Source organism: Lathyrus oleraceus, chromosome 4 (genome assembly GCF_024323335.1).
Source record: "Lathyrus oleraceus cultivar Zhongwan6 chromosome 4, CAAS_Psat_ZW6_1.0, whole genome shotgun sequence".
NCBI classification, from domain to species: Eukaryota; Viridiplantae; Streptophyta; class Magnoliopsida; order Fabales; family Fabaceae; genus Lathyrus; species Lathyrus oleraceus.
Window position 1 is genome coordinate 434,294,458 of NC_066582.1, and position 18,082 is coordinate 434,312,539.

Below are 18,082 nucleotides of genomic sequence, written 5' to 3' on the forward strand. Positions count from 1 at the left end.
AGAAAAAATGACGAATGATTAGGATGTATATATTATATTATATTGTTATTATAAACTCAACATTTTGTTTTATTACAAAACAAAAAAAAAATGTCGCGTAAATAGAAAAAAGTTGGATCCAGAAAAATTCCAAGTCAATTTAATATTATACTTTAAGGTACACTATAAATCAACCTTTACTTCAACTTTAAGAAAAATCCATAATCAAAAGTCTTTTACTATCATTTAGAATTCCAAAAGCAAAGAAACATGCCTCGTGGAACTCTTGAAGTTGTTTTGATCAGTGCCAAAGGCCTTGAAGACAATGATTTTCTATGTAAGTTATTGCAGATTTCAATTTTTGATATTGCAATGTCAATGATTTCACCTTTTTTTATTGAAATTTCTGCTTGAAATCATTAGATCCGAGAGTTTGACTTTCAATTTTTGGATAACTGAAGTTCATCATAACTTAAAATGGATTTAATCTAGAATCATGGATCTAGATATTTGTTGTTCATAAAAGCTTGTTAATTGAGTCTATCTTTCTTTGCTAATTGAACTTGAGTATCAATTCACTGAATTCAGGTCACTTTTTCTTTGCTAATTTCCTTGCTAATAGTAATTAGTTATCACTATAATCCTATAATGTTGAATTACCAAGTTAACTTCTCCAATTCATAAAGATATGGTTCTGTAAAGTCTTGATCTTTGTTCTCAAATTGCAGCTAGCATAGATCCTTATGTGATCCTTACTTACAGAGCACAGGAGCACAAGAGTAATGTTCAAGAAGGTAAAATTCTGAAAAATCTTACTAGTATTGTATAATTTTCTCTTTAGTGGCTTGATTATTGTATTATTGTATTATGAAAATGTTAGGTGCTGGATCCAACCCTCAATGGAATGAAACCTTTCTTTTCACTGCTTCTGATTCTGCTTCTGAGCTCAATCTAAAGATAATGGAAAAGGACAACTATAATAATGATGATAATATCGGAGAAGTAACGTGAGTTAAATTCTTCTCTAAACCGATTCGAGAACTCGGGTTTGGCTGATAAACCTACTTTGTAACTGCAATTTTGGCATATACTAAAGATGAATATGATTTCAATATGTATAGAATTCCTTTGGATGCTGTGTTTGAAGAGGGTAGTATTCCGGAGAGTGTTTACAAACTTGTGAAGGAAGAAGAATATTGTGGTGAGATTAAAGTGGCTCTCACTTTTACACCTGAGGTAATAATAATGCTATATAACTTTTCTTCTACTATTTTTCTTCATGTTTTGTGCCTATTTTTTAGTCCATATTATCAATTGTTGGTTGCAGAGAAATGAAGAACAGGGTTACAATGAAGAGGAGAGTGGTGGATGGAAAGAATCAGCTAGTGAATATTGAAGTGAATCAAGGATTTGCATTTACAGATTTCCAAGGTCTAAAATTACTGCTACAAAAAAATCTCTTCAGTCCCTTTAAGAATTTTAATCAATGTGTTTTCTGGTGTGATGATATGATAGTGTTCTGTTTTTACTTTCAACCAATTTGATATATAAACTATATTATCCTTGTTATAACATTGTACGCACTAAAATTTATTCTGATAACAGAACACGTTCAACAAATTTCTGAATGTATAGATATAATCAAATAAACACTGTCAAGACCTTATTCAAATTCGAAAACAGAAACAGTGAAATAAGAGTATATGAAATAAAGCTACTGCCAAAAGGATGGTTTATCATAAGTAAACAGAATAATAGCGACGAACAGTTAACAGCAAATGGCCGATTAATTAGTCGCTATTTCTTTTTTCTTTATTTTGGGACTTCACTCGCTCCATCAATTGCGAAGTGAGTAGAAACACCGGTCGGGTATATAATCCTCATCTTTCTCCTTATCAACACTTTCACCTGAGCTGGATGGTTTAGAACCATCATCTGAAAGAAACATATATTGAATCAATTGCCTTGTTGACTACGAATAAGCATAAAATGATAGAAGTGTGCTTCCAAGGTTGTAAAAAATGGTTTGAGACCACGACCAGGGTCGTAGCATCAAGGTTTTTGATGTCCCGGTGATAGTTATTGAAGCTGCATTAGCGGTGTATTTGGCCGCAGTTTTCTTCAATATTAACATATTGTGACACGGCCACAGCCGTCACCGTGACTGCAATTTCAAACCTTGAATGAAACTATGCATCTTAAATGCTCCTTTTTATTAAACTCTGAATTGTTTAGCAGGTGTATAATCCTATGATTTACCTACCCTTCTATGATCATAGACAAACATTATCAATTTTAAGAGTTCTGTTCAGAAACTTACTCTTGGCAGCAGCTAATGAATCTGAGTTTGACAGACGTGGTGGTCTCCCACGAATTGACAGGGCAGCTGATGTCTTCCTACGACCAATAGAAGTACTTTTCTTCAGCGCTTCGTCTTCCCTTTTTCTAATTGATTTAGCACACTGCAAAATAGAAAGATACATTAATTGATCTTCCAGATTTTCGTTGATAACTTAGCTCAAAACCGAATATAAACAGAAGAAATTTCAAGAATAGAGAACAAATCTACACAAAGGGAACTTCGAAACCTAAATGGAAATCAACTACACAAGTTGAAAAACAATGAAATTAGTATCTAATCTAATAGACAAACAAAAACTAAGGTAATTGTATACTCCAACTGAAAAAATTAAACTCATAATGAAAATGTATTTGCTATGAAGCACGGACACCTCGAGGAGTAGGCGTGTTGCGGTGTCCGACACTTGTATGACACTCTACGACAATGTGTCGGAAAAGTAAGACAAGTGTTCCCAAAATAATGGTTTTTTTCTTTGATTCGACACTCTTTGAATCAGTGCCTGACACTCATATGACACTCATACAACACGTATCGTGTCCTAGTGTCCGTGTCGGAGTCCATGCTTCAGTGTATTTGTCATATACAACACATTAGTTACTAGTGGGAGAGACACAAAAACATTTTTGTTTCTTTTTTCTACAGTGGAATTTCTGCAGTGAGTGCAGGAGATCCAAGTTCCCAAGAATTTGCCACTCTCTGACTCCAGCAGTACAGTAACCACATTGAAACTTAATAAAGCATTCAACAAAATCATTTGACACATTCATGAGGCATATTTAAAATACTACACGTCTAAAATGCAAGAAACTTTCACAAAATTGATGGGAAATTGCAGGCCTGATAAGAACAATATTAGGAAAAGATAAAGAGAGCATAATTGAGAGAGAGGAGTGAATCTGTTGTATTTAGTGTAACAGAATTGAACAAATGTAGCTACATCAATCAGTATTTATAGAAATACTGATGCACTGAGTTTGTTACATTTGACAGCTCAGCATAGAGTTTGTTACAGTTCAGTAACAAACACTTAACTAACTAACTCATCAAGAGTAACTCAATTACTAATATACTCTAATATTTTCCCTTCAAACTGAGAGTTCTTCCTAGGAAGACACTCCTTTTAATTCAGAGTAGACTTATCTACAACTCTACGATGATCCCTGAGTGCTAGAAATCTTAGTGCAGACAAGGGTTTGGTCAGAAGATCTGCATTCTGTAAATGAGCTGGAATATGCTTGACATAGAAGGTCTTATTAATGCGCTTTTCCCTTAGAAAGAAGATATCAAACTCCATGTGCTTAGTCTTGGAATGAAGGACAGGATTATGAGAGAGAGCAACTGTGCTCAAATTGTCACAGTAGAGGACTGGTGTGAGAGAGTGAATTTTGAGCTCAGCAAGTAGAGACTGAACCCAGAGTACCTCTGCTGTTGTGCTGGCCAGACTCATGTATTCAGCTTCTGTACTTGATATAGCAACTAGGGTTTGCTTCTTGGACCACCAAGACACCAAATTGGGACCAAGATAGATACAGGACCCTGATGTGGACTTCCTATCATCTGGGTCAGACCCCCAGTCAGCATCAGAAAAGACAATGATAGTCATAGAGGTAGCAGGATTTGCAGACCATGATGCAGGGTCCCTCTGAGGTATCTCAGAATTCTTTTCACAGCAACCCAATGGGTCTGCAAAGGTTGAGACAGAAATTGACAAGCTTTGTTGACTGAGTAGCTAATTTCTGGTTTAGTAATGTGGCATACTGTAATGCCCCAACTACGGACCTTTAGTAGGTTGGATCCTGAAGTTAGTCAGAACCAAGTCTATTTAATTTGAGGTTAGAGCCATAGGAGTGGGCAGACTTTTTGCATCACTCATGTTGGTTTTAGCCAAGAGATCTCTAATGTACTTGGTTTGAGAGAGAGAAAAAGACCTCCATTAGAAATATGAGAAACCTCAATACCTATGAACAAGGTTACCTAGCTGCTTGAGGGAAAATTGCTCATGAATTTGAGAAACCAGTTTTTGAATGTGACTTGGAGAGTTTCCTGTGACAATTATGTCATCAACATATTGTCACGGGTGCATGAAAATAGTGATGGATCAGATTTACTTGTGTGAAATCCAAAATTGTGAAGGGTAGAGGTTAGCCTTTCAAACCAGGCCCTAGGTGCCTGCTTTAGGCCATAAATGGCCTTGTTAAGCTTGCCAACCAGTGAAGAATCAGTGGCAGTAAATCCTGGTGGCTACTGCAGATATATTTCTTCTGCCAATAAGCCATTCAAAAATGTATTATTCACATCTAGTTGAGTGATAGGCCATTGTTTAGAAATAGCTAGGGTTAGTATGATCCTGACTGTTAGGTTTCACAACAGGAGAAAAGGTTTCTTGAAAATCAAAGCCTTGCACTTGATGAAATCCTTTAGCCACAAGCCTTGCTTCACATTTTAGGATAGAGACATCAGGATTTTGTTTGATCCTAAAAACCCAGTTGCAGCCAATGGCTCTTCTGTTAGGTGGAAGAGATGTTAATGTCCAAGTGTTATTGTTGAGTAGAGCGGTATGTTCAGCTTTCATGGCATCAAGCCACTTGGGATTTTTGAGTGCAGTTTTGTATGACGAAGGTTCCAGCTCTGTGATAAGTAGCGTAAGGTGGAGTTTTAGTTGGACTATTCCATCCTTAGCCCTAGTAATCATGGAGTGTGTGTTATGAGGATGAACTCTGGGTGAAGGAGGCTTATGAATGTGAGCAGAAGAACTTGTTGGTGAAGATAACTGAGTAGAGGCAGAGGAAGAAGAGGTGTTACAAGTATGACTATCAGAGGAGGGGGACATGGGACTGGTAGGTTGGTTAGGTCTGGAACCAGAACTGTCAGGTACTGAATCAGGGCTAGGCAAGGAGTTTGAAGGTAGATTCTGAGTTTGAGAGGTACCTGAGTGAAGACTAAGAGGAGTGTTGTGTTGAGTGTAGCTAGGAGTAGCAGGTAATGAGGTAGGAGATGAGGTGTTGAAAGAAGAGAAGGTCAAGGGAACAATAATGGACACGTGAGTTGAGGAGGTAGGTGTCACTGAAATTGATGGAAACATGGAGGGATAGGGAAATCTGATCTCATTGAGGATTACATCCTTAGAGATGTAAATCTTACCATCAGCAGCCAAACACTTGTACCCTTTGTGATGAAAGGAGTATCCCAAGAATAGGCATTCTTTGGAATGATAGGCAAATTTATGTTTGTTATAAGGTCTAAGATGAGGATCCAAACACTTTTAAAAACTTGTAATCTGGTTCAAGATGATACAAAGTGAGATAGGGGGAATCCATGCCTAGCATTGTAGTAGGCATTATGTTAATGAGATAAGTTGCTGCTTGGAATGCATGATCCCAAAACTTCAAGGGAAGAGAGGCTTGAGCTAAAAGTGTGAGGCCAGTCTCAATCACATGACTATGCTTTCTCTCTACTGAACCATTTTGATGGTGAGTGTGTGGGCAAGTTGAACAGTGTCTAGCTTTGTGAATACAGAAGAGAGAGGTTGAAACTCACCTCCTCCATCAGTTTGAACAGTTTTAATTTGACAGTTAAACTGAGTTTTAACATAGGTACAGAAGAGAGTCACATGATACATTGCTCCAGAGTCCAGATACTATTAAGAATGTGTGGTTTGACCTAACTCAACCCTACAAAACCGGTTGGTAGAGTGAGGACTGCCCCCACTTATAAACACATGTTCAGGCCATATATTGTCCGATGTGGGACTCTTAACTAACACACCTCCTCATGTCCAGGACTGGACATCTGGAGCGTGGAAATAAATGGTGGGTGGTCCGATAGCGGAAACCATAATAGATGGCCCACCAGATCTTAAACGAAGCTCTTGATACCATGTTAAGAATGTGTGATTGGGTCTAACTCAACCCTACAAAACCGGTTGGTAGAGTGAGGACTACCCCCACTTATAAACACATGTTCAGGCCATATATTGTCCGATATGGGACTCTTAACACACCCTCACGCCCAGGACTGGACATCTGGAGCGTGGAAATAAATGGTGGGTGGCCCGATAACGGAAACCATAGTAGGTGGCCCACCGGATTTTAAACGAGACTTTGATACCATGTTAAGAATGTGTGGTTTGACCTAACTCAACCCTACAAAACCGGTTGGTAGAGTGAGGACTGCCCCCACTTATAAACACATGTCCAGGTCATATATTGTCCGACGTGGGACTCTTAAATAACAGATACCATGAGACATATTAGTTTGACCACTGATGGAATCAGTTCCACTAACATAGGCCTGAGGCTGTTTGGATGAAACTGATGAGTAAGGTGATGATGCAGGTCGTAGGAGCAAATTCAGGTGGAGTGTGCCACTATGAGACAGATGGAGGAGCCATCCACTGATTGTTGAAAGGTTGTTGTGGACTAGCATTATGCCAAGGATCCATGAAGTGTGATTGAGGTATTTGTTGGACAGTTGGATTTCTCCACTGATTTGAAGTTGCAATTGAAGAGCAAGGCGAAAATAGCATACTCTTGCATCATGTCCCACCTTAGAGCAAATTTGGCATTGAACACGTGTTCTGCCGCCAAATCTACCTCCTCTAAAATTAGAGGCTCTACCATCACGAGTACTTCTTGAACCATCAAACTATGGTATGATCTCTTGACCTGACACCTGTGATGGTGCATCTTGAGTTGTGGATACAGTAGAGTGAGCAGTAGGTATAACACTACCTTGAGTGAGATTAACAGAAAGAGTATCTTGAACAGGCGCGCAAGGTGCTCTGTCCAAGCGTGCTTCATGTGATAGCAGCGTTGTTTCAGCAACAATCAACTCACACGGTTGATCACGATACTGAATGATAGAGGCCAAGGCTTGATACTCAGGAGGTAAACCATCCACAATCGCTTCCAATTGGTCTCTGTGCGAAACAGGATCACCAATTGATTCAACAATATCAACAATCTGTTGAATTCGACCTAAGTACTGTGCGATGGTGCGTTCTCCTTTCTCAATGCAGCGAAGTTCATAGTGCATCTGTCGTGATTTCACATAGATCTGAGTTCATTGAAATTGATCTATGACAGACCAGACTTTGTGCCCATGAACACATTTCACCACTCGAGGAAGAACCGAGTCTGAAAGCGTAGTCAGAAGCCACGTAAAGGGAAGTGAATCCTCTTGATGCCATAGCAGATACGCAGCGTTTTCTGTATCAGATGCGCGATCCTCAGTTGAGATAAAGCGAGTAATTGAAGGATTCACGAGATGGCGATGCAACTTGTGAATTCTGATGATACCTTCAACCTGCTATTTCCATGACAGGAATTTCGTGTTATCGAGTTTGATGCTGATTTGTTGCGCGAAAGTCTTGAAAGCATTCTTCAAAGAAGAAGCTTCAACAGTTTTCAAAGGAGTTCCACCTTGCGATGGAGAGGACTGAGAGGTTTCAGTGAAAGCCATGGCTATGGTAGATCACAAGCTCATGATACCATATTAGGAAAAGATAAAGAGAGCATAATTGAGAGAGATGAGTGAATCTGTTGTATTTAGTGTAACACACCTTAATGAAGATAGTTACATCAGTAAGTATTTATAGAAATACAGATGCACTGAGTTTGTTACATTTGACAGCTCGGGATAGAGTTTGTTACAGTTCAGTAACAAACACTTAACTAACTAACTCATCAAGAGTAACTCAATTACTAATATACTCTAATAAACAACACATTCAGTTGATATGATGATTCAGGAAAAATGAAATTCAACTCACCAGTTTGTAGACGCCAACCTGATTACGCTTAGCATAATTCACATAGCGAATGAGATTAGGATATGTGTAGAAATGCTGCCCAGTGTCAGGACAATAATAAGACTGCAACAGAAAAATACAACACAGTCAGTGACAGACATTCATAAAAACAAAAAAGAAACATTGGTTAGTATCATGGATTATAGGAATAATAGATGCTATTTAGTAGACACATAGAAATAAATGGCCATTTTACTTCCAATGATTACTTCCATGATGAGAATAATAAATAATAATTCAAAATACAAATTTCATGTCTGCTAATAAATAATAATTCAAAATACAAATTCCATGTCTGCTGATATGTATACTTCCAAAACATTATCTCAAATACAATGACTTTTCATACACTATGTTTGCTTCTTGAGCAACTTTCCCAATTTTTTAACTACGCTATTTTGAAGCATAAATACATCTAATATCTTCATACACTATTATGTCGCACATGTTTCCAACACTGGCACCTATGCGACACTCTAGACTCATGCCCGGCACTCTTTATGTTGCACATGTTTTCAACATTGGCCTGTACACACACCAAACATGCCTAGTAACCTCTTGGACACTAAATTGACACAAAATGGCTTGACGCTTAAGGAACACACCAATCTTATAAAAACTGGTTTTAAATAACTTTAAATAATGCTTAACTAAAATTACTTTAATTTTTATACATTATCCATGTACAAATATTTCATATATGCATTCAATGATGTGTTACCATATTATTTAATGAGTATGACAAATCATGTGTTTTCAAACTCGTTAAATGACCGAGCCAACCCGTCATTCCAACAAATTTCATTTGAAATGGAAATTCTGTATTCACCATGTCCCACTTATATTTATACTTCAGATAACCATACATGGATGGTTGAGAGTAACTATTCTAATGCTCCCAATTAACAGCTCCACGCCAATCATGTATCTTGTTCCGGGCATACATTGTTTGTATCAGTGTATTTCTGTGTCAGTGTTGTGTGGTGTTTGTGTTTCTATCTGTGCCTCGTAAGAACTAAGCAAAGGCAATATATTGCTCAATTGAAGGAAAACAGTGGTGCTAGAGGCATAAAAACTGGAAAACAGAGAAAGGTCCTTTAAACCAAAAAATATATTCAGTAGTTTAAGGCTTGAAGCACAAACTTAACTATATTAAAAAAATTAAGGGTATCCTGACGATTAAACAATGATTGACTACAGAACAGAGGCTATAGAGGTAATCTAGGACAATTTTGTCAGAATCAAACTGCAAGTCGGTAGAACTTAAAAAAATTCCGTTCCATTCCCTTCCTTAAATCAATATAAACTGAATCAGCAATCGTGTAAAAGATGATTCGAGTCATGATTGATATCAATAAATATCAAAATCTTGAATGTCATTACTAGATTTCAAGGCAAATCAAAATCAGCAGCATAATCTGAACTCAAAAAATGAAATAAACTGAATCAGCAATCGCGTAAAAGATGATTCGAGACATGGTTGATATCAATAGATATCAAAATCTTGAATGTCATTACTAGATTTCAAAGCAAATCAAATTCAGCAGCATAATCTGAACTCCTAAAATGAAATAAGCTGAATCAGCAATCACGTAAAAGATGATTCTAGACATGGTTGATATCAATAGATATCAAAATCTTGAATGTCATTACTAGATTTCAAAGCAAATCAAAATCAGCGGCATAATCTGAATTCATAAAATGAAATAAACTGAATCAGCAATCGCGTAAAAGATGATTCGAGTCATGACCGATATCAATAAATATTAAAATCTTGAATCTCATTACTAGATTTCAAAGCAAATCAAAATCAGCAGCATAATCTGAATTCATAAAATGAAATAAACAGAATCAGCAATCACGTAAAAGATGATTCGAGCCATAATCGATATCAATAAATATCAAAATCTTGAATATCATTACTAGATTTCGATAATTTTACCCTAAACATAAACAGAAAATCTAAAGTAGATTTTGAGTACCCTTTTTATGGAACCATTCTTTTGAACTTCTGACTTAACATTCCATCCAGTTGGAATTGCTAGACTTTCCTCTGCCATCGGTGGACTCACTCGATATACTGTGAAAGGTCTATTCCTCCGCCCACCTTGTTTGAAATAGTTTTTAACCTAGATTTGTGATAAGTAGACAACAAGGAAAGGGGAAAGACCGCAAATAAAAAGGTGCCTCCTCCAAAGCCACGTGTTCCCATTCTCTCACGTGCTCCCATTCTCGCACGTGCAATCGTCAACGATCGAATCAGGGTCCAATTTACAATTTACTTAACATTTTCGGATTACCTATGATATGCATTGTACTAAACGAAATATTTACCATCAGCCGGAAGATTTATGAACCGAGGGCAATACATTCCAAAATAGATCATATTACCATTTACGTTAACAAATCGATTATAGTACCACACAAAAAATCAAAAGTAAGAGGCAGAGTATCTTAAATTCAGTAATCCAAAAAAAAAAAAATTTAAAAACATTGTTGTAACACTACAACAGCCAAAAAAAAGAGTGCGAAAAATCTTTAAAATCAAGAACATGCAAATGAACCCAACATCACCAAGAAAAATTCCGGCAAAAATAAAATACTACGGTGCTTAGTTGTTAGTATCATTCAAAATCATAACACACTAAGCAATCAAAAAGGTTACCTCTAGAGAGACAGCAACAACCCTTTTGCATGATTGTCATCTCATTTCGAATGTGATCACAACGGAGACACCATATAACCCATATATCTCTTTGGACATTCTAGTATACTTCTCTTACAATACTACATGCTACCCTGACAAAACAAATCAAAATCAAATTACTTCAAATGAGACACACAAGGAAACACAAGAAACCATTTCATTCATATTAACCTAGAACTAGAAACCTCATAACAACAATAATGGCCAGTGTTTAACAATATTGTGACAAAATATAAAGATAAATAAGTGTAATAGTAAAACTAAGAATCAAATTTTAGTTTGGGAATAACTAGAGTCAGGTGAGTTCTAACTTTTTTTTGGAATGTGCATGATGAGTATACCAAATTTTTTGTTTTTTTTCACCACCAGTATCCGGCCCACTGGACCGACTAATCCGGTTCAGGGTAAATTTTGTCATCAAGTGACTTCAGCCTCCTCCCAATCACAGTTGCGGGGGATCGAAAAGCATTCCTCCATACCAAGTTGAGCGCCAATCACCACTGGACCAACTAACTTTTGGTAAATTTTTGTTTTTTTAATAAAACTATAAGACACTCAAACTCCAACTAACAAATCATGACAAATAGAAACTAATGAAATTGATTAATAGTAAATTGAAAATAAAGAACCCTAATAATGATGAAAAGGTTAATTAGAATAGAGGATTCACCCTAATTTTGCTTATTATCCAAAGTAATTTGAAACACAAGATATACAAATATACAATGAGCATAAATAGTTGCTAAAAATGGTATCATCTATGACAATGAACTACTTATCGAGTTGATATAGTTATCAATTTTTTCATATAAAAAAAAAGAGAGATAATCACGTAAAACAAACATATTGGACTGCGTTGGTGGGTTGGCAATGAAAGGAAGGTGAGGCGGAGATGGTGACGGCAGCGGAGCGGTGGTAAAAGCTGTGAGGCAGCGATATCGGAGAGAGGAGGCGGCCGCTCATCGCGGTGGAAGTAAAAAGGTGATATTATGATGGTTTCACATATAGGTTTCCTCCCTTTTGTTGAATTCAAATGGTTAACCAGACATTCGCTTCTTCAGAGAAATAAAACAAAACTAAAATAATGGGATGCTTAAGGTGCATTCCATATAGAGATCCATTTTGGGAGATACTCGAAATCACAACCATTTATTATTTTTCTAAGATATTAATTACTATACACTATCGGTGTCTAAAAAGTTTTACGTGTCTAAAAAGTTTTACACCGTCGATTCATCACTATCACCCGTTTGTATTACTTTATATATTTTTAAAATAAAAGTCAAACTTCTTTTAATATCCAACGTCTATAATTAAGTGGTGGTGTAAAACCCTTTTACATTCAAAATGTATTTTAATTAATCTCTTTCTTTATTCACTAAATTGATTTAATTACGCATTTCTGAAAATGTTTAGTGAGAAATAGAATAAAACATCATTTTACATATTTTCTTTTTCATAGTGAACAACACTCTATTTGAAACCCTTAAAAATATATTTTATTCTCGATCAATTTTTAAACACCAAAATATTATTTGTGTATTTCATCACTTTAAAATGGACAAAACAAGTTGAAATTGTTGGTAAAATACATTCATTTCATCCCTCGTTTCTTACATTAATCTGATTTTTGTGATGACAACATGAACGTTGAATTCGAATATACATCTCCAAACAAAATTTAGTGTGGTTCGAATGTGCATATTCAGATTGTCCTGGTAGTTTGAGTTTTAACACTATTTTTCTGTTGTTGGTGGTAATAGATATGGTGCACCCATATATGTTTCTTAAAGCTATTGTGAGTATGGATGTTTAATTCGTCGAAATGAAGTATGGTGTTAAATCGGATGAAGTGAATGATGATGTTAAATTGGATAAAGTGAATGATGGTGTTAAATCAGATGAAGTGAATGATGATGTTAAACCAGGTGCTCGGCTGATTATTGTCGAGGTAGATGTTCGTACACAATTACAAATAAAGAAGTGTTTATTGTTCGTGAACATATGCTACAATATGTTCGTAGGGAGACCCGCAGATTGGGATTTGGTGTTGTAATCGAAAGGTATGACAATGGTTAGAATAGAATACAAACATTTGTAATAATGAGATGCGGAAAAAGTGACACGTATCAACCACGGATTAGGAAGTTGAAACGAGATGACACTGTAACGAGGAAATGTGAGCGTCTGTTTAACTTGTGCGGATACTGTATGCTGGATGAGACATGAAAATTTAATATGATTTCCGAGATACATAACCATGCCTTGACCGACAAGCTATCTTGTCATCCCATTGTATGTCGTCTTGTTCCGAAGGAGAGTGAACTTGTTTCGGACATGACATTAAACATGGTGCGTCGAAAAACATACTCGCATCTTTGAAACGTAAAAGACTGCTTAATGTTTCAAATATCAAGCAAATATAAAACGTGCGCGCTTGAGACAACAAGGCGGTAAGATGACCAAGATCTAAGATGTAACAACTGTTAAAGCTTTTGGAGAATGACAAATATGTTTCTAAGTACATAGTTTGTGAGGATAAAGTCATTGTTCAAGATATATTTTAGAGTCATCCTGATTCCATCGAGTTGTTCAACACGTTTCTCATTGTGCTCATAATTAACTCAACAAACAAGTATATACTTCCACTCCTAAAAATTGTTGGTGTTGCTTCTACGGAGATGACGTATTCAATGAGTTTTTCATTTTTTTGAATCTGAAAAAGAGGACAATGTTACATGGGCTCTGGGAATGTGCAAGACTATGTTGAAAGACTAATAGGACATGTTGCAAGTAATAGTCACCTATCGCGATACCGCCTTGATGAATTCAGTTTCAACAGTGCTTCCTAAATCGTTTGTGTTACTATGTAAGTATCACATAACAAAATATGTGAGAAGTCAAGTAAAACATGTGATTGGCACAAAACAAGTCATAGGTGAAGATGGAAAAATTGTCAAACCTGGTGTGGTGGTTGAACATATAATAGATGCATGGAATTCTATAATGAATTCTTCCACAAAAGAATTATATGTTGAATATGTTCTACATGTGTGTGCATGTGCGTGTGCGTGCGTGTGTGTATATGACATATCTAGATTTGCTTAAATATGTTAAGAGCACTATTTTGGATAAGGTTAAAGGGAATATTATTTATGCCTAGACCGATCAGGTTTGGCACTTTGGCACTTTGGCAATACAGTAACTAATAGAGTTGAATCTACACATGTTAAACTAGAGAATTGTTTGGGAAACAATAAAGGTGATTTTTGTAGAGATTGGGACGCTGTTAACCAAATGCTCCAAAACCAATACTATGAATGGTCGGAGCATTAGTGTGTTAGAACAACGATTCAAAGACAACATCCTTTATTCATAGTTGGTTGGCAATGTATCTCGGATGATATTAAACTTTATTTATCACGAAGCCCAACGAGTAGATAAAACATGTTTAGATAGCTCAAAGTGTGGATGTATACTTAGGAAGATGTATGGTCTTCTATGTGCTTGTTTAATTTCAAAGAAGATAAAGCTTAAAAAACCAATATGTATGGATGAAGTTTGCAGTCACTGGAAAATGCTCTATTTTGATGATGATGGTGGTGGTGGTATGATAAAGGATGATAAATCAAACATATCTATCATGACTGAGTGGGAAGTGATCTAAGAGAGATTTACGAAAGCTGATGACATAATGAAATTGCACATAAAAGAGCAACTGAGGAATATTGCATATCCAGAATAAACGGATTTGAAACCACTCTCGAAATCGGTTAAAGCAAAGGGTGCCTCTAAAAAGGTCAAACTGACACAAAGTGACAACTCCACGAGTCTGTTTCCTTCATACTTTGAACATGCTGACTCACATTTTCCGGATTCTCCAACTCCGAAATTCCAAAAAAAATGTTTTCAATGGTGCTCGCACTAGCAAACCATATCCTCCATTATCGTTACCAACAATCAAACACATTGAAGAGATGTTGCTTTTTATGCACAAATACATTGAGCATATTGTACATGTTGAAGGTGACGACAACTGCGTTTTTCGATATGTTTCTGGTTTTCTCGGTAAGGGAGATGACGACTACCAATTTTTCCATCGTCATCTTATACAAGAGATGAAGATGCATCAGGACTTATACACAAAGCTATATTGGAACAAAGAAAATTACGATGCAATTCTCAATGCTCTAGTTCCTTGTCTTACTGCTCCGACTCTGTTTTAAAAAAGGGATGTGCTTCCCAGATATGGGATACCTTATAGAAAGTGCTTATGATAGGATGTGTATTGATTTAACACGCTATGGTTTCTCAAAAACATTATTTCCACTTTGGAGTAAGTCACCTCAAAATCTATCTGAATGCATCATGTGTATTTGTTGGCCATAAAAAAACACTTTGTTCAGGTTTATTTGAAATTGGGATGTCTTATACCAAACACATCACTGGAGTGGACGACACATTTACATAAGATGTTGAAACTTTGTGAATCACTTTCTATAAAGGATGGCAAAGTTAACCAAGTTGAGTGGCATTGAAAGATAAGCAAATATGGAAAGGTCGAAGAATGAACATTTAGGGAGTGACATATGTTTTGATGCTTTTAGTTTAATCTAAGAATGTAACACATTTTTTGTAAGTAATAAACTGAATAATGTTATAAAGTTGGATGATAATTTATGGACAATTTTTGTGTTTTAAATTCTGCACCGTAAAACACACTAGCTATGAACTGCATAATTTTTGTGTGGATATGGAGATGCATCTCCAGACACACCTTTTAATTATTAAAAAAAACAGGGGATTATTCGGATGTTCATATCAGGATAGATCGTTATTTTTTGAAATAAAAGGGCGGATCCGAATATGCTTTATGAATTATGTCCTGATTATATGATATGGTTTGTAAGGTCCTTGTTGATCTATAATTTCTATAAACAGGGTCTCTCATTCCATTTTCTTTACAAAAACCAGAATGAATTCATATCCCCATCTTGCATTTGTGTATTTCAGTAGCGGAAATCCCTCACTTCATTTTAGGATCTTCAATGACATACTTCTCGTCGATCTGAAATCCAAATTGAATATTCTCCTACGATATCTAGAAAATTGGAGAGTTGTCAAGCTCGAGTACCATTCACCCTCGATTAACAATGAAGGGAATATACAATTTACCATGCTTGAAGTGAAGACTACTGATAATTTAAAAGTTTTGGGGATTACCTATAGCGGGGTATTCGTTACCATTAGAGATATTGACTAAATCCAAGGTAAGCCATACAAGTCGAGTCGCCACCGCACTTCTATTTATCCAAAGGAATGGTTAGAAAGCGAACAAAAACCTAAAAGTTTTATCGAATCAAAAAATAGTAAAAATGTCAGAGATCTGGGTAAGGGGGTTGGTTATGCAATGGGAAGGTTTTAAGCACCCAAAACATCCTAGGTACTCCTAGGGAGCCCTTTTCATATTTGTTGTAAGGTTGGTGTTTTTGTGAAAATTTATTTGTGCAAACATGATTGAAGAGATGAGAAAAGAATATACAAGTTTATTTACATTTTGTGTTTGGATGGATGAATCCATTGCCTACGTACCATCTTAAAAAAGATTAGGATCAAAACCTCGTAGTTCGGGTAGAAAAATTCAAAACAAGTTGGTGAATTGATTGGTCCAAAAGCCTTAAGGTCTTTTGTTATCCAAGGGAGAAAACTCAACCTAAAACCACAAATCCACCATGTGAGTATAGCTTCGACATGCTAGTGAGGGGTTAACCCTATAATAAGCATGGAAGACTCATTGTTCATCACTAAGGGTATAGGTGAGTATTACATCTACCTCAAGGATAACTCAAACCTAATAGCTAAAGGTTATGAAAAGTTTTGATTAAGAAAGTGGCCATTGAAACCACAAAAGTATTTGAATGAGTGGTATTTACCAATGAAAAGTATTTACAAAATATGGTCAAAGTTGACTTAGAAGTTCAATTCAAAATAAGTGTTATGAAAAGAAAGTTTGAAAATCAAAAGCATAAGGCTTAGGTTTCTAATGTTGAAAACAAGTGTTAAATGTTTGCACAAACATTTTTGGCTTGGGTTAGAGTGGAGAGAAGAAGAAGAATGGCTAAAGTCCTAATCATACAAGAGGTGAGGGATAAGAAACAAAACCACAAATGGAGTTCCTCTCTTGAGATCATATTGATGATCCAAGTAGCTCTCATCCTTTGGAATAAGAAATCACATAAGCATAAACTCAAGCAATCAACAATCAATGAATTCTTGGAAAATTCCCCAATGTATCTTGGATCTCTCTCTCTTAGAAGCTCATGGTAATGGTTCCTCAATTTGGCTCAATATTGGAATCCCTAGCACAAGAACACACGCATTAAAAAGTTCAAGCAAACAAACAAGGAATGGACAAGAGGGAGTTTAGAATTTGGCCCTTTCAAAGTCATCTTCAACATTAAGCATTCTAAAGGCATGAGGCCTAGTTGCTCTTTGACACTTAAGCACTCTAAAGGCATGAAGCCTAGTTGCTCTTCAAACTCCAATAGCTTGGGTAAAGTCCTAAAGTCTAAGTCCATTTTGTCCAATTCTTTTGGTTCACAACAAACAAATAAAACACGAGCACAAAATATATACACAATTATGTGCTCAAGTGAGCAAAAGGCAAATGGCATTAACATAAACATGTGCTCAAGTGAGCAAAGCAAAAAGCAAATAAATAATATGTGCAAGAATAGTAAATTGCATAAAGATAAAGAGCAAGAATTAAATGTTAATGGTTAATAGTTAGTGTGCCATAAAGGCAAATTTAGCGCTATGTTAAGCAATCGTAATTGGACTTATGTAGAAGTCACAACCATCTGAGGCCGGTCAATAATAATATAGGCAACAAACACAAGTTAGAAGTCTTGATTAGTGAACCAAGTTCCCAAAACTTGCCATGCCAAAAGAAAATGGAGAAATGATCTTGTATTGGTTTAAGCCTTTTGCATGATTTAGAAAGCAACCTATCCTTAATGCAAAGCCATTCACTTGATCAATTGATCAAGATGAATTAGATTTGAATCAAGGAAGATTAAACCTCCCTAATCAGTGTTAACTTATCAACCTTTAACTCATTGATTAAAAAGAAAATAAGAAGAAGGAGATGAAGAAGATGGATAATGAAAAAAATAAAAGAAAGTGCATTAAATGAAAAGGAATGTACCAATCTATGATGTTGACC

The 18,082-nt window shown here is 36.1% G+C and overlaps 3 protein-coding genes across 4 annotated transcripts in view; 2 read left to right on the top strand and 1 right to left on the bottom strand.

Annotated features, from left to right (window-relative positions):
- Positions 1–63: 63 nt before the first annotated feature.
- On the top strand, positions 64–1,599 carry LOC127075902 (16 kDa phloem protein 2). The gene is made up of 5 exons (XM_051017409.1): positions 64–316; positions 708–773; positions 860–986; positions 1,101–1,215; positions 1,307–1,599. The coding sequence occupies exons 1-5, from the start codon at positions 250–252 to the stop codon at positions 1,373–1,375; spliced, it is 444 nt and encodes a 147-aa protein (XP_050873366.1). The 5' UTR covers positions 64–249; the 3' UTR covers positions 1,376–1,599.
- LOC127075904 (uncharacterized) lies at positions 1,591–11,969 on the bottom strand. 2 transcript variants are annotated; one of them, XR_007786700.1, is made up of 5 exons: positions 11,169–11,969; positions 10,816–10,949; positions 8,112–8,213; positions 2,300–2,441; positions 1,591–1,914 (listed from the first exon to the last, which is right to left on the bottom strand). XR_007786700.1 is itself a non-coding variant. In XM_051017412.1 (4 exons), the coding sequence occupies exons 1-4, from the start codon at positions 10,208–10,210 to the stop codon at positions 1,817–1,819; spliced, it is 420 nt and encodes a 139-aa protein (XP_050873369.1). In that variant the 5' UTR covers positions 10,211–10,628; the 3' UTR covers positions 1,591–1,816. The 2 variants fall into 2 exon arrangements, 1 of the variants encoding a protein (XP_050873369.1); XM_051017412.1 differs by lacking the exons at positions 10,816–10,949; positions 11,169–11,969 and adding an exon at positions 10,133–10,628.
- A 713-nt stretch (positions 11,970–12,682) lies between these two features.
- Positions 12,683–18,082, top strand: part of LOC127137842 (uncharacterized) — a 39,817-nt gene continuing 34,417 nt past the window's right edge. Inside the window, exon 1 of the mRNA XM_051064264.1 lies at positions 12,683–12,808. Within this exon, the coding sequence (XP_050920221.1) occupies positions 12,683–12,808 (126 nt within the window). The remainder of the gene's footprint in view (positions 12,809–18,082) is intronic.

Excerpts from the sequence above, each read along its gene's own strand:
- LOC127075902 (XM_051017409.1), top strand. The coding sequence starts at position 250 with ATGCCTCGTGGAACTCTTGAAGTTGTTTTGATCAGTGCCAAAGGCCTT. Across the intron at positions 774-859 it reads CAAGAGTAATGTTCAAGAAG|GTGCTGGATCCAACCCTCAA; the intron begins GTAAAATTCTGA and ends TGAAAATGTTAG. Across the intron at positions 1,216-1,306 it reads CTCTCACTTTTACACCTGAG|AGAAATGAAGAACAGGGTTA; the intron begins GTAATAATAATG and ends TGTTGGTTGCAG.
- LOC127075904 (XM_051017412.1), bottom strand. The coding sequence starts at position 10,210 with ATGGCAGAGGAAAGTCTAGCAATTCCAACTGGATGGAATGTTAAGTCA. Across the intron at positions 2,442-8,111 it reads AGGTTGGCGTCTACAAACTG|TGTGCTAAATCAATTAGAAA; the intron begins GTGAGTTGAATT and ends TCTATTTTGCAG. Across the intron at positions 1,915-2,299 it reads TTCATTAGCTGCTGCCAAGA|ATGATGGTTCTAAACCATCC; the intron begins GTAAGTTTCTGA and ends TGTTTCTTTCAG.